The sequence below is a fragment of the Orbicella faveolata genome, unplaced genomic scaffold (genome assembly GCF_042242905.1).
Source record: "Orbicella faveolata isolate gen_17 unplaced genomic scaffold, um_ofav_v1 contig_2, whole genome shotgun sequence".
Taxonomy (NCBI): Eukaryota; Metazoa; Cnidaria; class Anthozoa; order Scleractinia; family Merulinidae; genus Orbicella; species Orbicella faveolata.
Genome location: NW_028301547.1, coordinates 6,974,595 through 7,000,000, shown reverse-complemented (window position 1 = coordinate 7,000,000; position 25,406 = coordinate 6,974,595). Strand labels below are relative to the sequence as shown.

General features: G+C 40.9%; 1 protein-coding gene across 3 annotated transcripts in view; it reads right to left on the bottom strand.

The window, feature by feature from the left end:
• Positions 1–25,406, bottom strand: part of LOC110049764 (uncharacterized) — a 42,035-nt gene that overhangs the window by 2,687 nt on the left and 13,942 nt on the right. For all 3 annotated transcript variants that reach the window (XM_089289216.1, XM_089289217.1, XM_089289218.1), the window contains 27 exons: positions 24,561–24,766; positions 23,981–24,121; positions 22,754–22,895; positions 21,585–21,928; positions 20,307–20,448; positions 19,099–19,215; positions 18,718–18,834; positions 17,765–18,148; positions 16,458–16,568; positions 15,370–15,486; positions 14,783–14,899; positions 14,110–14,229; positions 13,091–13,477; positions 12,032–12,142; positions 10,955–11,068; positions 10,364–10,480; positions 9,858–9,977; positions 8,814–9,191; positions 8,158–8,268; positions 7,936–8,049; positions 7,547–7,663; positions 7,313–7,432; positions 6,250–6,627; positions 5,811–5,921; positions 4,490–4,606; positions 3,420–3,800; positions 2,319–2,746 (listed from right to left, as the gene is read on the bottom strand). In XM_089289216.1, coding sequence (XP_089145342.1) covers positions 2,319–2,746; positions 3,420–3,800; positions 4,490–4,606; positions 5,811–5,921; positions 6,250–6,627; positions 7,313–7,432; positions 7,547–7,663; positions 7,936–8,049; positions 8,158–8,268; positions 8,814–9,191; positions 9,858–9,977; positions 10,364–10,480; positions 10,955–11,068; positions 12,032–12,142; positions 13,091–13,477; positions 14,110–14,229; positions 14,783–14,899; positions 15,370–15,486; positions 16,458–16,568; positions 17,765–18,148; positions 18,718–18,834; positions 19,099–19,215; positions 20,307–20,448; positions 21,585–21,928; positions 22,754–22,895; positions 23,981–24,121; positions 24,561–24,766 — 5,162 coding nt within the window. The remainder of the gene's footprint in view (positions 1–2,318; positions 2,747–3,419; positions 3,801–4,489; positions 4,607–5,810; positions 5,922–6,249; positions 6,628–7,312; positions 7,433–7,546; positions 7,664–7,935; positions 8,050–8,157; positions 8,269–8,813; positions 9,192–9,857; positions 9,978–10,363; positions 10,481–10,954; positions 11,069–12,031; positions 12,143–13,090; positions 13,478–14,109; positions 14,230–14,782; positions 14,900–15,369; positions 15,487–16,457; positions 16,569–17,764; positions 18,149–18,717; positions 18,835–19,098; positions 19,216–20,306; positions 20,449–21,584; positions 21,929–22,753; positions 22,896–23,980; positions 24,122–24,560; positions 24,767–25,406) is intronic.

Here is a 25,406-nt window from a genome sequence, read left to right as displayed (position 1 = left end):
GGTCAACTTTATTTAGGCAGGGTGGCCCAATCAGCACTTGGCTGGTATCAAAAGGGGCCCTGCGTAAATTAAGACTACATTAAATTTCTATACATAGAGATTTACGTTTACAATTATAAAAATTAAAAATAAAAACTACTCTCTAAAATAAAGTCTAAGAAGATTTTTAAAAATGGGGAGCGATGTTGCTTCTTTTATTGTAGTGGGTAAATTATTAAAATGAAGCGCACCAGAGTATCTGAAAGTCCTTTTCCCTAGCGTTAACTTGGGTTTCGGCAAGTGCATGTCGTTCCTTTTCCTCGTGTTGTAAGAATGAACGTTGCAATTTCTAATAAAATAATCCGACAAATATGGAGGAGCTAAATTATTTAAACATTTAAAAACTAAAATGCATTTGTGGGCTTTTCTTTGGGTTTCCAAATTCACCCACCCTAACATTTTAAAAGATCCTTCGGTTGTTGCCCTCCTTTGTATAATGCGTGCTGCTCTGTTTTGCAGACGTTGCAAGCTGTTACTGCAACCGATTGACAGCCCATCCCATACCGTGTTAGTGTAATCAAAAATCGGCTGAACTAAACAATTATACACGCATTTAGCAGCTTTTAGAGTAAGGTAGGGTCGTATGCGTGACAGCAGGCCGAGACGTTTTCTTACTCTCTTACAAATCAATTCTACATGTTCGTTCCATGAAAGATTCTCATCTAGTGTTACCCCTAAATAACAGAAGCTTGATACTCTGTCAATGTTTTTCCCGTGAAGCTCTATTTTATAGTCTGGACAGTGTTCTAGTTTTTGCCTAGTTCCAAACAGCATCCATTTAGTTTTACTCTGATTGAGTATCAGCCTGTTGCTTACTAACCATTTCTCAACATTGGTAAGATCGTTTTGAAGAACCTGCTTGATGATATCTGGACAGGAATCAGAGAAATATATAACAGTATCGTCGGCATACATGCCTATTTGTGACTTCAGTAGACTTTGCGGGAGATCATTGATGTATATCACAAATAGTATCGGGCCCAGTATGGATCCTTGGGGAACCCCATAACTAATAGTTAAGCTCGATGATTCGTCTTGGTTGTATTTGACCTTCTGGGATCGAGCTGTAAGGTAGTCTTCGAACCATTTCAAACTTTTCCCTCTAATTCCATAACGTTCTAGTTTGTGGAGCAGGCAGAGGTGGTCAACGAGATCGAACGCTTTTTTTAGGTCTATAAAAATAGACCCGGTAATCATCTGTTTATCCATTTGTTCTAAAATGTGATCAACAAAGTGTACAGTGACTGTTTCAGTGGAGTGTTTCTTACGGAATCCTGATTGATGCACTGACAAGGAATGGTTTCTGATTAGAAATGCTACAAGCTGTGATTGAATTGCTCGTTCCATTACTTTAGAAATCAACGGAAGGACTGAAATCGGACGATAATTATTTGGGTCGCTCTTATCGCCCGATTTGTATATTGGAGTTACCTTCGCAGTTTTCCATTCAGATGGTATCATACAGGTAGAAATTGTTAAATTTATGAGGTAGGCGACTGGTCTAGATATTTCATTTGCTGCATCTTTCATTTGATGGAATAGTAAAATTATCATCTCATTATTGAACATATTTCTGTTTTTTGTTTGTGTGTAAACACGATCACGCAAGCAAACCTATTGCCTTGAACTAAATCGTGTGTAAATAAAGGATTGTTGTTGTTGCTTCTGATATAACCAGCCTAACTTTTGTTTAGTTTTCCTGTACCCTAAATAAGGCAGTAACGAGGAAACGAAAGTCATATTTTTGACTTTCTAAAACACAAATTTCCTTTTACCCGTTCCAAACGACTCATGTTACGACTTCAATTCACGTCAAAAAGGTTTTGGCTCTGACGCAAATTAAACGCTATAGCTTGCAATGCTGGGTCGAAGTTAAAGGCAGTGTAACCATATGGAAGCTCTTACAAGGGTCACAAGGGTTGGAAAATTCATTCTAGACGCATTTTGCGCCTTTCCAGCCCTGTGCAGTGTTGACAATTTACCATTTTCCAACATTGAAAGGGAGAATAGGGGTGCTGACACTTGTTCTGTAGGTAATAGGGTTATGATTCCATGTTGTTGGCATTTTTCAATACAACTTGTCCATTGTTGTAGAATTTCCGACTGTTTCCAGAAAATTGCTGAAGATGCCCGAAAACCATGATTCCCGAATGCTTTCGAAAAATTTCCGGATAATTTTGTTTAGATTGCTGCGAACACTGCCGCAGATCTTTCAAGATCCCAGAGGAACATCCGAAGACGACAGTGACAGAAATGGAATGGCTAAACACGCGGCCTACCTTCAGAGGAGCAAGAACCGTTTTGTACGGCTTACTTCCGGCGTTCGTATGTCCGTCAGTCATCACAATGAGCACGTTCGGTTTGTCGCTGCGAAGTCCACCCGCTTTGGTAAACAGCTGATTATTGGCTAATTCAATTGCTACGTCAGTACGCGTCATACCGGAAGTGTAGGGGATGCCCCTGATCAGCCTGGTCATGGCATCGGGTGTCTGGTAGGCGACATCAGCGAATTTAACCGCCACCTGGGCATCGGAGTGGTAGGGGATGATACCGATGCGGGTGCCGTGGGAAGAGATCTGTAATTTGTGCACCAGGGATATGACGAATTGCTTGGCCTTTTCAAAATTATCTCTGCCGACCGAGCCAGAGCGATCCATGATGACAGCGATGTCCATTGCTCGCTTGCAGGACGAGGGAGGCCCAGGAGCTGTTGTAAGGTAAAATCACCGTAATCAAATATCCTATTTCTTTGTTACAACATATTTATTTTGCATCGTTCCAAGGTGTCCCATTCTACTGGAGTTACGTCAGGTTAAGTAACTGAGAGCTTTTCTATCTATGGATGGGACGTTAGTCAATCCCTTCGTTACCAATGGCATTAAATTCGTCGCCAGCTATTTTCTTGACCTCATAGTGAAGAAAGGCACTTTGAGGGTAAAATGTCTTACCCAAGAACACAATACGATAGGCCGTATCGGTATTCTCGACATTGGACTGGAACCAGCTTGTAAAGGAGGCTCATGTGGGGAAATATCATTAAAAAGAGGTTAATGTCATTCCCATTTGAAAAGACTCCCCGCATTAGCCTAGCCCCAGCCCGATACCAAGAATACAAATCTGATCTATTACCCCCCCCCCCCCCCCGCCCCCGGCCATGACTCGCAACTATACCATCACATAATTTTATCAGGGTGTTTTCACGTGACGTCACGGAAGACATCTTGGTGTCCCAAAACAATGAAACAGCGGCCATGTTGGTGTCCCACACCAATCCCTTAAAACTCCATTTGCATTGCTGCTGGCCACGTGAACGTATAAAGTAGTTAACCTTTCAAATGACCTCTTCTTTCGATATTTTCAGCAATCTAAAAGACATTTACCTGTTTTCTCGGCGCAGTAGCGAAGATAACACACGGGAGTCTTGGGTAATTGATAGACGTAATATTCTCCACAGTTTCTGACTTTGATGTTGGCACTCCACTGACAGCAGTTCCTTCTCCAGTGGAAACAAACCTTTCTCGACACAACTCCCTGCTCCTCGGTGGGGTGCCCCCCTGTAAGCCAGCCAGGAGCATGCGTACCACAGCGATTTTTCGGAACGCATGAAGTGGGCATTGAATTACCCGCGGCGCCCATGAATCGATGCCATTTTCCAACCGTCGAGAGTTCCCTCTGGTCGCAATGCGCAGGTCCAGTCGCATGTTTGGAGCGACTTCCATCGGTGATTACCACAGAATTTTTGCATTCAGGAGGAACGTACACTGGAAAAAAGAGTTTAATCAAGGTAAGACCGGAAAACGACAAAAACATATCAACTGCCGGGCATTGAGAACATTTAAGGTTGTTTTCAAGGCCATGACTGTAAAAAAAAAAAAACTGTTTTAATTGCCCCACTTCTATCAGAGTTTTAGAGCTTGCTGACAGACCCTTATAACAGTATCGCTCCCAAAACGACCATGCTTCTTTTGACTACCGTTGAAAAAATTCAATCCTTAAGCACTATTCGACACTAACACGTGACTTTTGTTGTATATTTGACTACAATGTTGCTAGAATTGACTAAGTACCTTCGTTCACAGGCGAATTGGGCCAATGGCAGCAAGATAAAGGTTTTATGTGAATTATAGAAGAGAGAGCAAAATATAATAGGCGCTAAGAGATTTTTCCAGAAAACAAAGGCGGAATTGGAAAAAAGGTCCGACCGACCTTTTCATTTATCCATTAGAGTTTTCATTATTCCATTACGTTTCTTATGATATGAAATTGTCATTCACCCGTCAAAAATCATGCTCAAGATAGTGTGCCTTCCATTTCAACGCAGAAAGCGCCGAGCACCCGAGCCTCAAACACAAGCATATGATACAGCTAATAATTAGCACACTTTTTGGTGAAATCCCGTATTAAGGTTATTGAGATTAGTAATGTTTAATTAAACCACAAGATCATGTACTCTGATCGCAGTTTTTGCCACTGAATCTTTTAGCACAAGCGCAAGTGTATCCTCCTCTGGTGTTTTGACATCTTGCTCCATTCTTGCAGGGTTTCAGCGTTGCACATTCATCCACGTCTGAAAATCAAGTCAATTCATTAAACATCAGTGTACATTGTCACGCTATCCCTTTACGCCAGTCCTAACATTAGCCTTTTCTCCAAATTAGAAAACATTTCTCCCTTAATGCTATAAATCACATCATCAACACAAGAAGAAAATCATAGCGTCGATTTAAATGTATTTAAAAAGTTAAAAATAGTCTCGATCCTTGTTTTATAAGGCCTTTGGTGTCGATCAAATTGACGAAAAAATTCAGGTGCTTCACGCTGGGATAAGGGCTAACAACTACCTTAAACTGCCGCTTATAGGCCTTCCCCGGTTACACGCCAATCTTCATGTAAACCAAAAAATACATCCGGTTATAAGCCCTCCCGGATATAAGCCCTCCCGGATATAAGCCCCCCTAGATATAAGCCTCCCCGAGTATAATCTCCCCTCTGGCTTTCCTTGTTTCGAATTCGTTTTATTATGATGTTTTAAAGCTTAATTAGCAGTAAATCAAAAAAACCTATTTCGATCAACAAGTGCAGCTGTGGTTCGTTTCGAAACGGTTCTTTTTATTACGGTTATAAGCCCCCTCGGATATGAGCCCCTCCGTTTATAAGCCCACCTGAAAGCCCTTACGAAGTTGTGGTAGCCCAGGGCTTATAAGCAACAGGAGTAATCAGGGTCGAGGGTTAGAAGAATAGCAAAACAGCAACAAAAAGCCTAGAATGTAGACTGTCTCGGCACCAAACCATTTTTATTATTTTTATTTCCGTAACTTGCTTATTCATTAAATTAATCTTAGTTTTCAGTTTTACAGCTCAATAGCTGGATTTTGGCAGGATCACTGAAAAGTAAGTTCAATTTACTAACAGAAAAGTACGTCAATGGAAAGAGGAAACCATTTCTTCACGAAACCCCTGGATGGGATGCTAGTCCATTACAAATACCTTCCAGCGTTTTGCCAGGTCAGTCAACAACTCTATACGACAGTCATTTATACTGCTGGTGATTGGGGTTGAGAAGCACTATGAGACTAAAGCAGCTCAGCTGAGAACTCAACACAACAAACACGCACTGTCGATCTTGAGTCCAACGCATTTGAGGACACTTCGCGTCCGATAAAGATTACGCCAGGAAAAATATATTCTAAAAGTCAAATCTCGAAGATTGGACTTCCAATCATTTATCAACGATCCAAACAGTAAAAACAACACTTGGTGCTAAGGGCTACCTTGTTCACAGTGTCTTCCTTTGTACCAGGCTGGACATGCGCATTGATAGTCGTCCCCAACTGGTTTGCACGTTCCACCGTTCTTACAAGGATTCTGAGCCTTGCACCTGCCTGTTAAATCAAACATAATTTTGAGTTTCCTACGTTCCAAAGACCAATTACCACATCGCGAAAGAGTGAAATAGTTACAAATACGACATACGAGTAGTCACACCATTACACAGCAAGTTTAACAGCACTCGTAAGCTTGCAATTCTCCTTGTCGTTTCAGTGTAGCAGCTGTTATTGTTTTAGGACAAAGGGTATTTAGCCATTCATGCCAGTCCTAGCGAGAGCTGTCACCTGATCCACTCAAACACTTTAAGAAGACGTCATGTTACACCAACATGGAAATAGGAGTGTACACCGAAAGACACAAGACAAAACTTTGAATACGTACTGTGGCCTTGGTTTCCACAGTAACGGAGCCAACAGTTAGGGGTCCTCGGCAACCGATAAACGAAGAATGCCCCACAGTTCCGGACACTGATTTCTATGTTCCAGAGACAAACGTTGTTGTTCCAGTTGAAGCAAACCATTCGCTTGACAGCTCCATCATCTTTAGTAGGATGTTGACCATTCATCCAGCCCGGTGCATGGGTTCCACAATGATGTATCGCCACTGGGGAGGTAGGCATTCTGGTTCCAGCAGCATCTGTGAAGCGGTACCACCCAACGGCAAGATCGTTGCGGTCACATTTGAGGGCGTTTCCTCTGTGCGTACCTGACGCACGATTGGCTTCGCTAAGTTTGGAGTAGCTGGAACATTCAGCTGGTGCTGTTGAAACCAAAATGAAAATAAAAAATAATGAGAGCAAGAAAAAAAAAATCATTCAGACTTGAAGGGATTTTCATTACTGTTATGACACCATGAACAAATTTCAACTGAGTTGTATCGTTGGTGAAGAACATATTTTGAAAGGTTTAAAGACAAGTATAAACTGTTCCACACATACTGTCTACTCTTATTGTAAATAAAGGAACGGACCCGAAGTAAGAATGTGTTTTATGGAGTAATTGTAACTCTTAATCATATGCAATAAAGCAAATATTGTTCTGAGCAAAAGTGAAATTCCACAGCTACAGAAAATATATTCTTTTGACGAATCGATCCATTTAAAGAGAATTCACAAACATCAAAATAGTCTAAAAATCGGACATTGCGAGTCATAGATTCTCCTCGCGTATGTAGACGAAAGCATAGAAAAGCATGTGCACGCACCTTTTAACAAAACGACTTTTTTTCCCAAGGGGATAATTTCCCTAAAGTTCAATGAAATTAGACAATTCCGTAACAACAGAGAATTCAAGCCTCGTTTATGGAGCTAATACATGTGAATTCAGTGCTTGGGTTTATAAGGGCAGTCTCTTCACGACTGCCTTGGAGTCATTATATTTTACGAAGTGATACAAGTGTATGGTTAAATCGTTTGGAAATGGTGCTAGATATCTTAATATCGTACCTTGATCACAATTCTTTCCACTGAACCATCGCCCAACGCAGGTGCATTGATATCCCCCTCTTGTATTCTGGCATTTCCCGCCATTTTGACAAGGACTACTTACTGCACATTCATCGACATCTGCAAAACAACGAAATAAACTCTTTCAGAATTACTGACGCTGGCTGCATAATTATTAACAGCATGCTAACGGCGAGAAAACTGTAACAAAGGGGTAACATCATTGAAACTGACCTTCGTCACAGTTCTTTCCTTTGTAGTTCGCGGGACATTTACAGGTATAACCACCGACAGTATTAACACAGGTTCCTCCGTTCTTGCAAGGCTTGTACACAGTACACTCGTTCACATCTAAATTGAAATAAGGGGGAAAAAAAATCCCTTTTAGTTACTCAATAAAGCTTTATAATCTCCCTACATAGTGACTACACTGTGCATGTGCAAGTAGACAAGAAAGTAAAAAGTAGCCAGAGCTTAGAAAGTATCGATTCAAAACAAAAAGACGCTGCAAACCCTTAAACTCAGCTTCGTTTAGTTACTTACACGTGTACGGAAATGATAAAATTTGGAGTGAGGTAAAATTGTTTGCCTTCTCAGTGTGAAGTACTTTATAATACACGTACCTTGATCACAGTTCTTTCCAGTAAATCTGTTGTCACAAGTACACTTGTAGTCTCCGTGAGTGTTGGTGCACTTGGCTCCATTCTTGCAAGGATTGGCGGCACATTCGTCTACATCTAAAATTATCAGAGGAAATTTCGTTGTGATTTATGACAACAGATCACAAACGAGGAGACTAAGTGGTTTTGTCCCCCTGACATAGTTTTTGATGTATAGATCAATACCTTTGTCGCAGTTCTGTCCTTGGAAGTTGGCGGTACACTGACAAGTGTAACTATCACCATTTGGGCTACACGTGGCTCCATTCTGGCATTGATTACGCGCCTTGCAAACGTCTGTCAGAAAAGCAAAGAATCGGTCAGACTAAGAAAGACCATAATTGATATTGTAATGACATTGTAAGTTTATGGTCTGCATTTTAGCGTGAAGTAGTTCGTTGGTGAAACACAAAGTCACCAAGAGAACCTAGAACTTAGAATTTACTCTCCTTTATCGGGAATTTGAAAAGATCTTGCTGACAACGAAGACCTTAAAACTGTCTATCTCCAACAGAAAGAAACAAGTTTTACTTCCAAGAGTTAGGCAATGACTGTTGAGAATTCTGTAATAGAGTTAAGACCGGATGGAGTTCGTTGGTATGTAAAATCACTTCCATCGAGGATTCACTGAAAAAACACCAGTCAGAAAAGGGTGTAATACAAACATTGTATATGCGGTTCGTGTTTTTTTTTGGGGGGGGGGGTAGGGAGGGGGTTTCTCTAAAGCTAAACGTGTTTGAAAGCTAGCTTAGGCGAGGCAAGCACCGTACACAGACAGGTATGAATATCACCACATAAATTTAGAAGCGTCAAATTATCAAGTAATTGGATTTGTTACTTACTGTGCCCCTTGTTTCCACAGTAACGGAACCAACAGCCAGGTGTTTTGGGCAACTTATACACATAGAATGCTCCACAGTTACGGACATCAATGTAAACGCTCCAATGACAGAAGCTACTGCTCCAGTGGAAGCAAACCTTTCTCTTTACCACTCCATCTTCCTTCTTAGGATGTTCGCCAACCATCCAGCCCGGTGCGTGTGTCGCACAGTGATGTTGTGGAACTTCTGAAGTAGGCATTCTGGTTCCTGCAGCATCAGTGAAGCGATACCACCCAACGGCGAGGTCGTTACGGTCACACTTGAGTGTGTTCCCTCTGTGTGCACCCGAGGCACGATTAGCATCGCTAAGTTTGGCGTAACTGGAACATTCAGCTGGTGCTGTTAAAAACAAAAGGAAAAGGTACAATAATTCAAGGTTCGGCGTAAGTTTTACTGTTGTGTGACCGCGAAGAAAATTTCAGCTTATTGATATCGTTGGCGAGAGCATATTTAGAAAGATTCAAAAACTAGAATAAAACGAGTCTCCTGTATGCTGTGTCTACTCTTGATGTACCGTTCCTCACGCATCAATAACGGGAGAATCAGTGACAGGAAAACTGCATAAACTTTCTTCGGCTCATGATTCTGTTAATGATTCTGTGTCCATTGCAGGTTAGCTTCAGCTAAGTCGGCAGGTTTTGCCTTAAAATTTGCCGATACACGACAACCGGTTATCGGAAGGTCAAAATATCACCTCTCATCTGGAGAGAAAATGCTCCAAGCTTGGGTAGACGACGGATTAACATCTCTCTCATATTTTTACCACTTATCATATTACTATGCTTTGATTTGGTAGCCACTTTTAACGACAAAACTCGCCATGTTCCATAAGCCCAAAATTTTTCGTCGTTTTTTTTTTTTACATGCGAAATGGTCTAAGTTATCAATGCTAATGGTGTCTTCAAAACTGAACCAGAAGTCAGCACATTCCAGAAATGGTGCTAGCGCCTGCTTAAACAAGAAATCCATTGTTGACAAATTAGGTTTCAAATTTTAATGTTCTACCTTGGTCACAATTCTTTCCACTGAACCATCCTCCAACGCAGGTGCATTGATATCCCCCTCTTGTATTCTGGCATTTCCCGCCATTCTTACAAGGATTTCTTACTGCACATTCATCGACATCTATCACAATAACAAATGAAACTCTTTAAGAATGGAGGTCAAGAATAGGGGAAGGATTTTACGAGCTAAAATATTGAAAATGGTAACGAAAACTGCAATCGTTGAGCTATCAAAGTTGTTTCAGGGGTTGCTCAGAGAGTTTACCTACGGTAAGAATGTGAAAGGGGTTCCATTTTCTATGGAAGGAATATGAACGGGCTACATTTTCTGTCAAAAATGGTATTTAAAAGTGTAAGGGTTTGTTAGTTGGAGAGAAGCCTCCCCGAATAAAACTTTGTTGGGTGGCGCCTCCCCCCTAACCCCTCCTCTCCCCACCGGGATATGAGGGAATGGGGGTTAACAGAATATATTTGGAAGACAACGGTAAAAGTAACACTGTAACCAACCTTCGTCACAGTTCTTTCCTTTGTAGTTATCAGGGCACTGACAGTTATAGCCGCCAACAGTATTTACGCAGGTGCCTCCGTTCTTACAGGGTTTGTACACAGTGCACTCGTTCACATCTAAGTTAAGAAAAATTTAAGTCAGTGAGAGAGTTCAGATTCCTACCCTATATCTCTCCAGGCCATAAGGCGCATAAGGCTTTGACATTCTCTTTCCACCCATATCGATTTGCTGCTAGAGCCCTGACAGTCCAGACAGCTCAGATTACGGTCTGAAAATAATAATTACGATCGCTAGCGTAGAGCTCCTCTCCTCATTTACGGTTCTGAATTTCTTCATGTCTTCCAGCATGTCTTACAAAAGTTGTCAGAGACTCGCTCCCCAGCTTTTTCATTGCCAACAGAATCCAAAATGATCTAGCTATGTCTTTTGTTTTCTTATAACGTATACGCCTTTCCTGTGAGGATCTGCGTTTGGTAGCTATTAATAGTACGAAAGTCGTACAAGTAAGAGTTATTTGCAAGGTGGAGTCGATTAATTTTGTTTTTCTTCCTTCGAAATTTTTAAAATTAAAGTATTCAAATGAAGCGAACCTTGATCACAGTTCTTTCCAGTAAATCTGCTGTCACAAGTACACTTGTAGTCTCCGTGAGTGTTGGCACACTTGGCTCCATTCTTACAAGGATTGGCGGTACATTCGTTAACATCTGAAAACAATCAAAGAAGTCAGGCTGTTGACAAATGATTTATGACAACAGATAACGAACGAGGAGACTACGTTTTTCGTTTGGCACAGTTTTTGCTGTGAAGGCCGATACCACTGTCGCAGCTTGGCGGTACAACTACTAAATTTGTAACGCAAAATGAATCAAATTATGCTGGGAGACAAACTTGTTGTTCCCTTTCCGAGAACTAACTACATGAAAAATAGTTCTAGTTACAGCGGCGCAACCCTTTGGAACAGCTTACCCTGTAACATTAGAGAGTTTGGTTCATTGAAACAAGTTAAACGCTTTCCCTATCATAATTTTTAAACACACGGCATTGCATGGCAATCAGATTCACAGGTAGAATATTGTTGTACGTTAATATAATATTAGGATTAGAATTTTAGGTTTAGGATCTTAGACATTTTATTGGAATTTATTGTACCTGATGAATTTTTACCGTGTATTAATACTGATTAAAGATAACGACAAAGTGTAGCTTTCGCTATTTCAGCTACACAATAAAGATCGTTAATTTGTGAGCACTATCGAAACGATCAAGATTTTTAAAGGGATCCTTTGGTCTGAAGTCTCTTCTCATGTTTGCTCTTTGCATGTTACATCATGACTGTCGACTTGGTTTTAAACATCTCACAACCAAGGCTTTTTTCTCCTGTATAAAGTAACAGTGGGAATTTCGTCTTACTGGAAGTGGTTGTCAGCGATCCCTGTCGGCGGAACAGGTGAAACTCCAAGAGTTTCTGCTTTCCACTACCCAATCAAACACTGGCTCGACCCCTCACGAATACCCACTAAAATGGTCACGTCAGTTTGACGCAATGAGCATACGTCGTGTTGCTTAGCAACGCGGCGACAAAAACCGCACGCTCTTACAATTCTAGGAGTTTGGAATAATCTTCATTTGGGATACGTTCCTACTGATCTTTATAGGATAAGACTTACCTTTGTCACAGTGTTCTCCTTGGAAGTTGGGTGTGCACTGACACGTTTGACCATCACCATTCGGTTGACAGGTTGCGCCATTTTTACAAGGGTTGGTAACCCTGCACACATCTAAAACACAAAATAAAATTATGTCCCGTCAGCGTCCGTTTTGAAAAACTTGCGCTTCCGTTCTATCCAAAACGGGAAGTAAAACGTTGACACTCTTTGGTCTCGATATGCTGATTTGGGATTTTACATCACGCGGACATCACGCGGACAAAAGGCGAGCATAAAGTGGACAAGCGCGTTTAAAAAAATAAAATCCGTTTACCTCATTCGCCATTTCCACATCCCACATAATACACCTTGTTTGCCCCCCCCCCCCCCCCAAATTTTGCATAAGCATTGTCTTCAGTTTCTCTTGGGACGTCTGTAATACCCAGGAGAAATGGGAAACAAAGGTTATGCAGAATTTTTTTTGGGGGGGGGGGGGGCAAACAAGGTGTATTATGGGAGATGTGGAAATGACGAATTCTTGAACCTGAATTACGATTCTAGTTTTTTTACCTGTCCACTCAAAAGCTAGCAATTATCAAAAAGGAATAAAAAGTATTTTTTTCATGCGTTTTAGGTCTGCATTTTCAAAGGTGTGGTATCAATGCTGTAAACCGTAGTTCGACCCATTGTACTACAAAACTGGGAAGGGGAATAAAACGGTCGAGTCAAAGTGAAGTGTGTCGCAAATCTGAAATTGATATTATTTTAACTTGGGATGCGGAGTTGGCGCAGTGAGGAGACCGCTGGACGCTTCCCCGACACACAGACCGTGGCCTGTCCCAACACCATACGTGGATTTAGTCTGTGGTCGGTTTTCGTCTTCGTTCTTCTTTCCGTGGTTTTCGATTTTCCTCCCTCCACGACAACTACTGAATATTTCTAAATGCTAATTTGACCGGGAATCCAAAGGCCAAAAGTTTTCTAGTCGAAAGACGGTTATGTGCTGGCTACCCTTCTTAAACCTCCTTATATTTATTCTATGATATTTAACAAACCACATAAGCGATGTAGAAAACTTACTGTGCCCGCTGTTTCCGCAATAACGGAACGAACAGCCTGGTGTCCTTCCCAAATGATACACGTAAAATGCTCCACAATTACGAACATGGATGTAAATACTCCATCTGCAAACGTTTCCGCTCCAGTGAAAGCAGACCTTTCGCGAAACAGATCCATCCTCCTTCGTGGGATGCTGACCATTCAGCCAGCCTGTTGCGTGCGTTCCACAGTAGTTCTCCTGTACCGGTGAAGTCGGCATTCTCGTTCCAGCGGCGTCCGTGAAGCGGTACCACTTGGTGACGGACGGAAAGTTCCTACTGTCACATTTAGGGCTCAGGTGGCCCCTTTTGGAGCCCGCAGCACGGTCAGCGGAGCTTAGTTTAGTGTAGCTTGAGCACTCTTTGGGATCTAAAACAGCGAAAGGTTATTTTTAGTAGAATTACATGAAGGAGCGATTAAAGGAGACGGACTATTAAGGCACTCTGGGAACCGCGGTGACCTGATGGTTTATTCTAATGGCTTTAACACTCTTTTTCAATTTCAGCAGCTTTAAGCCATTTTTCAGAGGTTGCCATTTGATTTCAAATGCAGATCGTAGCAAATTGCTAGCTACTATAATCGATTTATTATATCTATTTCCAGAAAGTGTGTCGCGCAAAATCTAGCCTACGTGTGTAGCTCAAAAAGTACAGCTGTCCTGCCAGTAATTTTAAAAAATGCATATCGGTTTATTTTTTTGGTGAACTACGTATTTTGAGCGTGAGGTATTTGTCTTGTCCCCTGATTGGTCATTTAAAAGATCGTTTGCTATTGCAGGTTTGGCACTCTTGCATGCCTTGGAAGGTTTGCAAAACTCTCTCCTTCTAATCATCCTTACGCTTTACATAAGTAATTTACGTTTAACTTTTCTATCCGAAAACCTCCCGGCTTTATACAAAAACCTCGAAATGACACTTTAAAAATTAAAAACGCAAACAATAACATATCTGAAGGTTTCCTTGTTACAGTTGCAGATGTTTATTTATGTGACATTTTCTAACCTTCATCACAGTGTTTTCCTGTGAACCAATTACCCACACACGTGCATTTGTAACTTCCTTCAGTATTTTCACATTTGGCGCCATTCATACAAGGCTTGTTCACCACACACTCGTCCACATCTATGAACAAAGTAAATGAAGAGACGGATGAAAATAGTTTCTAACTAATAAATATGGCTTTTACTTACAGTTAAATTAAAAAGCAACCAAGTCTTTGGAGATCGGCGATTGCCCATTTGGAGTCGTGGCGAACAACTAGATTTTAACTATGACTCAGATATTATAGATAAATAAATATGGAATTTATGAAGCCAGGTAGGTAGATTAGGGGAGGTAGATCGGTAGGTCGGTCGGTCGTTCGTTCGGTCCGTCCGTCGGTCGCTCGGTAGGTAAGTAGGTAACTAGGCAGGTAGGCAGGCAGACAGGCAATGGGTAACCATCGCGTAGGCATTCAGGGTGGAAGTCAACTGACTACGGTATTTGACAGTTCTTGTTTGGTTCTTATTTTCATTCCTTCATATTTCACGAATTCCATTCTTCATGTTTTGTTTTGCGCATATTCAATTTGATCAAGTTCGCTAATGGTAGCTGAAATATTGCGCGCTAAGCCTACCGTTCGTTGGTCGAGATGATACCCCCTAAATTTTGCTTAAAAGTTTCCAGTATCACTTACCTTCACTGCAGTTCTTTCCTTTATAATTAGCAGGACATTTGCAGTTATAGCCACCGACAGTATTAACACAGGTGCCTCCGTTCTTGCACGGCTTGTGTACAGTACACTCGTTCACATCTAAATTTAATGGTAACACAAAACAAAACCATAGACAGAATTAGCGGCGGCCGTGTGCTATCGCATTTAAAAACGACGAAAGAGATGATAATGAATTAATCTGGTTAAAGACGGACACGAATTCTGTATATGGCTTATCGACAAGCGTATAGAAGTTTAGAATCACTGTTTTCAGCAATTTAAACGCAGTCCAAAGAAGTGCTTTTAGTAGCGTTTGGTGCACAGAGTTTTATTAAGAAGCATACATTAGTGACTTCTTACTCAGTCCATAAAAACTTTGTCTGCACACTCCCCGACTTTTATTAACTCCTGACTATAACTTCGTCTGTTTGGAAAGGCCGATTAAAATTGCTCAATGGATCAGTGTCTCGATCAGTTTGACAAAGATCACTTCAAATAACAATACAAACAAATTTTCTTGCCTGGGCATGCACATAAGCACTTGCCCAATTGATCAAGTTTCTTCACACCTGTTTCACAGTTTCTTCCAGTATATTTCGCATCACAGGTACACTTGTAGCTTCCTGGGATGTTGGAACACGTTCCTCCATTCTTACATGGACTGCTGACGGCACATTCATCGATATCTAGTGAACAGTGTACAGAATTGCACATCGTTTATCTTTCATGAATTCACAGAGTCAAAACGCAAGGCAACTATTAGTCCACTGTCAAAGCACCAGTATGAGGTAATTCATTTCAAAGCTATTGAGCAGTACTTTCATGTGGTACAGTACTGTTTGTTATGATGAAACCCTAGTGCGTGACCATTCAAATAGAAGCAATTAAGTAATGGATTCATGTGGTATTGCTTGTTGTGCTGTACAAGGTGGTTCTAACTTTTAAGTCTGTTGATGAAACCCGGCTAGTGTATGACCATTCAATGAAAGCTATTGATTCATGTTGTACTGTTTATCTTGCGGTAGACGGTGGTTCTAACTTTACTGCGCCTTTCAATAACATGCGGACTCTAAAATTCAACGCTCAACCGTCAAATGCGTTTTTCGCTACCGTCAATCAAATGTTCGGCGGCTCCTCCCAGCTTCCAACTACTGCCGAGCACTGTTTCGTTGTCTGAACTGTGCTCAACGATTTGATTACCGCGCGCTCGACAGTAGTCGGAAGTTGGGAGGAGCCGCCGAACATTTGATTGACGGTAGCGAAAAACGCATTTGTCGGTTGAGCTTTGAATTTTAGAGTCCACATGTCATTGAAAGGCGCAGTAAAAGTCTGTGGATGAAACACTAGTGCGTGACCATTCAAATGAAAGCTATTGAGCAGTACTTTCTTGTGGTACTGTTTATTATGCTGTAGAAGGTGGCTCTAACTTTGAAGTCTCTGGATCAAAAACTAGTGTGTGGCTATCCAAATAAAGTTATTGAACAGTACTACAACTTGGTTCAACATTTGAGGTCCGTGAAGGCAACCCAAGCTTATTTATGAACAGCAGCAGTAGTCTAATACAAAAAATTCTTACAACGACAGAGTTCCAATAAACACAGACCCCGGAGTTATAACAACGTTAACGATATGGCATAAAACAAAGTAGGCAGCGTACCTTTGTCACAATTCTTTCCTTGGTAACCTGGTTTACACTGACAATAGTAGCTGTCACCTTGCGGTTTACATACTCCACCATTTTTGCACGGGTTCTTGGGTTCACACACGTCTACAGGAGTTTATAAAATAACAAAGCTCAGACGGTAATTTCTTCAGTTGCAGTTAATAAATCTCTGTTTACGTCCAGAACAAAGAATTGTACAGGCCAACATTTTAGATCGGCATTATCTTGATATTCCACTGTAATAAAAATTTTACGGTCAAGCTTTAAAACTGCATCTAAATAGAAGGAAATTTAAAATTAAGAATTCTTTGAGATATAAACTCACCACAAAGCTAGTATTTAACAAAATAAGGAAGATTGGGCAAAATTTAGATGCATTATCGACAACGAACTTGAAATTTAACTGATAGGGTCATCCCCCTTTTTATCCGTTTAGCATCCTCCGTTTGACCATCCAAAATTTTCGCGTTTTCCAAAAGGTATTAAGTTATGAGGAACGTTGTTATGATGTAGTGAGACATCTCAGTTCAATCTGGAAAACATTCTTTTTGCAACTGCAGATTTTTAAACGGTATTTCTTAATGCTGAATCTGATAGCAACTTCAACCTTATCCACAGAGAACACGACAATTAAAGGTCTCTACTATAGTTCACGTCTGCGTTGATTTAATAACCACGTTTTTCAGCGTTAAGTTTTCCTGGCAACGATTCTGATTCCAGACTCCTCCTAGTTATGTTTTTCCATTTTGTTCTTCGAGAAAATGAAATCAGGAAACGTATTCGATGCTAAACGGCAACCAAGGGGAAGGCCTACTCAACAAAATCCAAAAACGCAGTGTCTCTGACTCTAATGCAATGGCTGGGATTTTCGGACTCTAAGGAAGTGAATCTCTTTTTACTTTGCTCTTCCGTTTATCAAATGTAGAAAACGTTAAAATTCTCTCTCACTCTCCACAATTTATAACAGTCCATACGCTTCTGTTTTGATTTGTTTTGATTCTTTTTACCACTCCATATTTATTTGTAGACAGTTTCGTGTCGTCCTAGTGTAAGTCATATTTTTAATGAAGGTGTAGGTTCCCTAGGTGAGCCCTTTGAGCTCTTTAGGCAAACTTAATAATAATAATAATAATAATAATAATAATAATAATAATAATAATGTTGAGAATTAATACGATGAAAGCTGTGTAGGTATATGTGGGGGATAAATAATAATAATAATAATAATAATAATAATAATAATAATAATAATAATAACAAGTTAAAAAAACAAAAACAAAAAACAAAATGCAGTTTCTTACTGTGTCCCTTATCACCACAGTACCGCAGATAGCATGCTGGTGGCTTCTCCAGCTTGTACACGTAATGACCACCACAGTTTCGCACTTTGATCACGACACTCCATCGGCAGCAGTTGTTGCTCCAGTGGAAGCAAACCTTTCTGTCGACCACTCCGTCCTCCTTCTTGGGATGATCACCCTGCATCCATCCAGGAGCGTGGGTACCGCAACGCTGAGTGGGGACACAGGAGTTGGGAATCTTGGTGCCGGCATCTCCGACAAATTGATGCCATTTTCCGACTGTTGGTAGATTCCGTTGGTCGCATTTAAGAAAGCTTCTTCTCAAGACCCCCGAGGCACGATTAGCTTCACTGAGTTTGGTGTTCACAATGCATTCAGTAGGAGCTGCGTTTGAGATCAGTAAAAAAAGAAGTGTGTGACTGTTCTTGTTTAATGACAAATACAACAAACGAACTCAGAATAATAGGTAACTAAGGTACAAAAACACCAAGGAAGAAATGCCAACACTGAAAGGAAAAGTTAATTAAAACTTGATGGTTAATGTTGGGAGAGAATGAGACAGACTGGGAAAGGCAAACAAAGTTTTCAAGATATTGTGGCATTCCGCTAAACCCATCACCAGTATAAAAAGTGTTTCTAAAACGAGCGAAGTAACTGGCAGATATTGTCGGCCCCAACTAAAAGCGCCTTCAATAACGAGTTGTTCGTGTCAAGGAGGAGGGCTGAAATCTGCTGAAACGATTTGTAAGATTATGATTGGACAACGCGGTTCAAGACGTCGTTCTATGAAGACCTAGAAGATGTTACAGGTGCAACTAGCCATTCCAAGTCATCTTCGTTTTCAAAAACACAAACCGCACAATAGATGCCCAGCTTTCGACGTATCTGTAACGTGACTTCACCATATTCACTGGACAACTTGACGTTTATGCGTAGTCTTTGGCGAGACTCACCTTCATCACAGTTCTTCCCTGTATACCATCCCCCGACACACGCGCATTTGTACCCTCCTGGGGTATTAGTGCACTTGCCACTGTTCTTACAAGGACCATTGGCACATTCGTCAACATCTGGAAAACAGAACCAACATGCAAGAATATTAATAACAAGGTTTATGCTACAATACCCGACCAGTCATTAGTATTACTACAATACCCGACCAGTCATTAGTATTAAGGGCGAATGGGAAAGATAACACAATATAAAATGAAGGCATGTGATCAAGGCAGAGCAAAAAGTTGCTTCTAGGACTGCACATTTCAGGGAGAACAAATAAAGTATTTGACAAATCATCATTCATGCAACTGCAGCTGACGCTTTTCCAACGTACTTACCCTCGTCACAGTTCTTTCCTTTGAAGCCATTAGGGCACTTACACTGGTAACCACCGACAACATTCGTGCATTGGGCACCATTCTTGCAGGGTTTGTGAACGTTACAAATGTCGCCGTCTACAGAGAGATGAAAAGTAAAAACAATTCTTCTGATATATAAGAAGTTGGTATATTCCATGAAACTTATTTATTTAAAAAGGGCAAATTTCTTCTCACAATAACATCAGCTCTTCCACATTAGCTACGGCGGTTTATGTATCTGTATCAACTTCAATTTGATAATCAATTATGTATTTTACTTGGCTACTAACGCAGCAAATCAGTTTCTTAAGAAACTACTCACTTCATGCATAAAAACAAGAATAGCTAAGAAAGGGAAGACTGAGAGGGTACAAAAGGCGAACTTGTCGAGTTCAAACCAATCTTCTCACAACACTGCAAGTGTAAAGCTTTAACAAGAAACCAGACCCTAGTTGCAACGACGCTGGAGGTGGATTGGCCATGTCATTCGAAAGGATAATGAATCCATCGCAAAGACAGCGCTATTCTGGACTCCCGAAGGCAGGCGCAAGCGTGGCAGGCCTAAGAAAACATGGCGTCGTACCGTAGAGACAGAATTGAGGGGCTTAAAACAGAGCTGGAACAAGATCCAACAGCTGGCCAAAGACAGACAGAAGTGGAAGAACTTTGTTGCTGCCCTACGTGCCAGTGGGCACAATGGGCAGTGAGTGTGTGTGTGAGTGAGTGTGAGACCCTAGTTGTTCAAAGGGTGGATAACACTATCCACCGGACAAATCACTATCCAGTGGATAAGTGTTAAAAAAACAAACCACGCTATCCGCTGGACAGTGATTTATCCGGTGGACAGCGTTATCCACCTTTCGAACAACCCCGACCAGGTATTTACTCGTCAAAATGTTCAAGACAACACAAAATAAAGTTACAACATCGATTTTTGGAGCAAATACCTGGTACTTTTATTGACCAAAATGTCGTAAACATCATAAAAATTAACAAAGGAAGAACAGTTCTCGGAAATGAAACGTTTTGACCCAGAAAATGGTGTTCTTAATTCATCATAATGCTCCGTACATCACAATGTCAAAGTGGAACATAGATTTTCGGGAGCGAAAGGTTTTGACACAAAACCTGGTCTTTTCGGTTGATCAGAATGCCATCAAACGTTACAACTGGAAGAGCTCTCTTACCTTCAGTACATCCGTAAAACTCCATCCTCATGCAGATAGCTCCGTTCCACGTCTTTGGTTTAACGCGCACATACTGTGCGATGATTGGTGGATCGATAACTTCAGTTGCCACTGTGTAGCGATCTTGATTTCCTTGGAAAATCTTTAAATTGAATGAAAAACAAAAACACAAAACAAAATTAAACAAAACAAGAGAAGATGTTCTAAGAGAACTATTCCCACGGTCCTATGACAATTTTTTTTTTTAATGACAGGTGGTACTAGTTTTTGGCAATATCCAATTAAATTATCTCGCAGTATAACAATTAAGGGAAGGACCATGATTTTTTAAGGGGGGCTGGGAGGTTGGGCAATTTTCTGGGGCATAAAATTTTTTCTCACCTTAAGGTTGCGCATGATTTTTTTCTGCTGGCCAATAACTAGTGCAAAAAGTTTTTTAACATCAGCCGTATTTTTGCCCACCCACCTCCTCCTCCTCAAAACATAATCGTCCGTCCCTAACAGGCGAAAATATCGGATGCTGTTGCGATCTGTAGCCGAATGCATTACAATTAAGCAGTTTCGTAACAGATTTCAAGAAAGTATAATTGGAAGAGGCTCATCTATTTATGGGAGAGTCGTTCTCTTGAATCATTTTCTCTTGAAAAAGGATTATATGATTTGTAGTTTTTTTAGTGACTATTCAACTTCGAAACGTTATTTGCAATTAACAGCCTAAAACGACGAAAAGGTACAAGGTCGAATTTCTTCACAGATGTAGGCTGAAAAGAGGTTGAAAATTACTGACGAATACAAGGGTGACAATCAAGAAACTCTTATAGCTAAACAGCAGAGAGTTTCTAGCGCTGTGTACCAAATTCTACTGAAGTAAAGCAGCTCCCGTAAGCTTGTAATTGTATTTGTTTGTGTAGCAGCTGCTATTGTTTTGGGGGTTAGGGAAATTGTTTCTGTTGTTTATTCTGTTGTTCTATCAAAGGGTATCGAGCCATTCACGTGAGCTCTTGCGAAAGCTGCTACCTGACCCACATTCTAAACTATAACTTCAAACACACCCAGTGTTCGCAATAAATAAAATAAATAAATAAATGAAGTGTGTTTATTTATTTATGGTTCTCAGAGCTTTGTGGTCACATTATAGCTGCATGTTTCAGAAAGGACATTTGTCGTACGATTTCACTCAAACGTATGGATTCTGGTCAGCCAAAGCTTTGAGTTTATGCTACTTTTCTCATCTGTTATCATTATGATGGTATTATTGTATAACCGTAAAATACGCACCGTAACTTTCCCGTTGAGTTCGTAATCTTTCCAGGTCTTGCCATCAAAGCTGTACGCCAACGTGTAGGTCTTGACCCACTGGTCGTAGTCCATTCGTCCTTGCATGGCAACGCCTCTCACCTTAGCAACCACGTCGAACTTGGCTTGAATCCACTGGTTGGCGTTGCTAGTGGCGACACACCAACCTCCAACTCGTGAGCCTGTCTTCTGGAAATGAAGCCTGGCATTGTCTGGCCCGTGGTTTGCATCCCACTGCGAGGACGCTTGCACGGCGTCTGGCTTTATGCGTCCGCTCTGCATACCGAGGGCGTCCATACATTGTGGGGGACTGGGAGGAACAAAACCTGGCGGGAAAGAAAGATGGCGTCCAAAATATGACATAATTTTTTAAGCTGGGATAGGAGAACGGTTCATCCCTTAATATCAAGCCACGTTCGATATATCAATATTCCAATGCATGGCTTCGTGGTTCACAGGGATTTGGTGGTGTTTTCTTTGTATCCAAGTTTCTTTTCGGACTTATAGGGGAAAAGGTAAGCTAAAATTGCAATTTTGTTCTGAAAGCCTTCAAGCCATGAGAGAATATTTTTAACTGAAATATCAAACGCGGCCTATTAGCTTATTTCCTGTCACCTACTGTTCTCTGGCGAACTTTGAGACCATAAACAAAATAGGCAAGGAAAAATTAGAAACAACTTTCGAGGCCACGCAGGAGAAAGAACACAGAAAATGTTACTCTGCAATGGAATAGGAGGGTTACAGATACATTTTTTTTAACGATTAACTTCTTGATGTGACTGAAAATGCTGCTTTCAGTAAGATCAACCTCTTACAAGTGAATATATGAAATATCATATATTTGAACTTTTGAGAAACATCATATATTTGAACTTCGGAGAAAGACATAAAGACATGATTGATTATCGCAGCCTGAGAAAAAAAAAGAAGAAAACAAAAAAACTTCTCACTCCCTCCAATTCCCAGAGGTACAATTGACGCAGAAGATAGACTGGGAGATACAAAAACTTATGAACCGATGCCTTTTTAAACTTGTGTAGATTTTAAATCGTCTTCGTCTTTCTTTCATTCAGGATTTGATTGTAAATACTCACGTCTGCTAAGTCTGACGTTTATTCAATGAGAAATAAATACTTCATTCAAAAACCCACCTGTTTGACAGCCATGTAACTCAAGTCTCATGGAAATGTGGTTATGAAAGGTTTTGGGATGTAAGCGGAAATAGCGAGTGTATATCGGCACTTGCAGCTTGTTTTCTTTCACAGTATTTTGGTCGGTGTTTCCATCAAATATCTGAAATTTTCAAAAATACGAAAAGCAGAGTCAGTGGGGAAACAAGGCAAAGGTAAAGTCTGCAAACGAGTCAAGTGGCCATCAGGCCGAAGCTTAACCCGCTTTCTGTATCATGAAGCGACTAGGGATATTTCTTCTTCCCCCTGGATGGGATGCTAGTCCATCGCAGGGTTACCCCCAGCATTAAATTGGCTGGTGCTGATTTCCGCTTCGTAAACGGTCAATGCCATTTTTAACGGTCGACGCCATCATTGGTAATTAAGCCTGTCAGAATGGACGATGCCATATCTGCTTTTGTTTAGGCCTGGACAAGGTAGAAATTGGTTATAATTTGTTGATGGAGCAAAAGGCACTCACCAAATTCTCAACTGTTCATATTCACACAGGTTTGCTTGCGGTTAGCTTTTATTTGATGCTTGGGCAACTCTATCATTAAAATTTGAGAAAGTCACGTTTTATAATTAAGTTTTGCGGAGATTTGGCGGATCAACCTGGTAGTGTAGCGGTATAAGAGGGATGTTAGGAAACAGAGGTTCCATGTTCGATACTGGGTGGTTACTTACAAATTTCTCTCTTTTTTTATTTAGTAGAGAAAAATTCGTTGATAGTTAAAAAAATTTCTGAGTGTCGCGAAAATGGCATCGACCGTTTACGAAACGGACAACTGCTTCGCTGGTACCCATTTATACAACTGGGTGGAGATAGGCACTGTTACAGTTAAGTGTCTCGCCCATGAACACAACACAATGTCCTCGGCCAGGGGCCCGTTTCTCGAAAGCCCCGGAAACTTTTCGGGCCCGCAAAACCATGATAATCTGTACCTAAAAACCGAGATTTGTATACGCCTGAAACTCCTTGTATGAAGAAAGCCCCCGTTCATATTAAGAATATGTGAATAAAACTGCTCTGTAGTCATAAGGTTTGAGATTTTGCTATGGCTTCCCTGGTGCGAAACCTTTTCGGGACCTTCGAGAAAAGGGCCCCAGAGACGAGCGCACTAACCGTAAGGTCACCGCACCTCCCTCAACGTATAAGACAATAATTTTGACATCTTCCATTCGTTTTCAGGACGATTTAGTACTTACGATGGGACTGCCTTGACCGTACGTCTCGTATAATCCATTATTAAGGCTGTATGATATCCAGTATGTCTTCACCCACTGATTATAGTCACTCCTTCCCTGGGTAAGGACTTTTGTTATCTTGACGATTTTAGCGAAGTCAATCTGTGGGAAAATCAAATAATTAACAATTAGGGAAAACTTTTCCTCAACCGAAGAACCATGTCTGTGTAAGTGTATACATTTAAGGACGATGGCAGCGTCTTAGAATCGTGAACGTTCAATAGCACTTCTAAATAAAATTAATTGAAAACGAGGAAACTTCTTAAAGAGGTAAAAGACTGGAATGAGTATCATTCTACCCTAGCAGTCATTGTTGAATTTCTATTTCCAGTTGTTTTTCCTGGTAGATAACAGAAAACCTGTCCTTTTTTTTTTGTCTAACACGAATCTAAGACGGCTGTCCTTCTAAGGGGAGTTTTCCTTCGGATTTACTCGTTGTATTAGCTGGGAAGATCAACGGACAGATAAATTCAAGACGGTCGACTCGTCCTTCGGCCAGACTTATCAGAGTGGAATATAACGGCAAGAATTGTTCACTAACCTGAATCCACTGCCCTACATCGCTGTATTTCGCAGACCACGCGCCTGTCTTTGCTCCAACCTTAGCTATATTGAGTCGCGCGCGATCTGGGCCATGGTTTCCATCCCACTGGCTGGAAACTGTGATAGCATTGTCAGGAATAGCGCCGCTCTGAATACCCAGCGCTCCTTCACGACACTGAGGGCTCGGTTTAGGCGGAGGTACTCCTGTGATAAAAGTTTCATTGAGTCAATGATGGTTGTCGTCAAAAGTCCTATAATTCGTCTGATGTGGTTTTTTAAGTCTGTGAATAAGGCCTTTCAATAAACATTGACCTTTAGGATGCTTCGTCGCGGTTTACGCCTCTTGAAAAGTTTAGCCTCAATTTTTCAAATTCGTCGTTTGTAATCCGTGTTAATCTTCTCCATCCTTAACCATCCTTGTTCCATTATGGTTTATTATTATATCACTCTTTGGCGTTTTTCTATCCTAGTAAACTATTATTTTCAGGTTTCCTTCAATTCAAAAGTAACTTTGTACGTGACTAAAATAGCTCAAAATACCGAGACCGAGCTGCTTTAAACATTTGAGAACACTCGAGAAATGTAGAAAACACGAGCCGCGGGCGAGTGTTTTCTACATTTCTCGAGTGTTCTCAAATGCCCGTCGTGGTTTATCACAGTGTAATACACGGCCTAGGCTTCTTTATTTGTTAAGTATATGGTGGCTCACACTCATAAGTCTGGAGCCGGACTGGGTAAACGTTCAAACGAAAGCTATTGAGCAACATTCCAGCCATGTGGTAATATTTGTTATGCTGTTCAAGACAAGGTGGTGCTAACTGTAAAATGTCTGAATGAAATACTA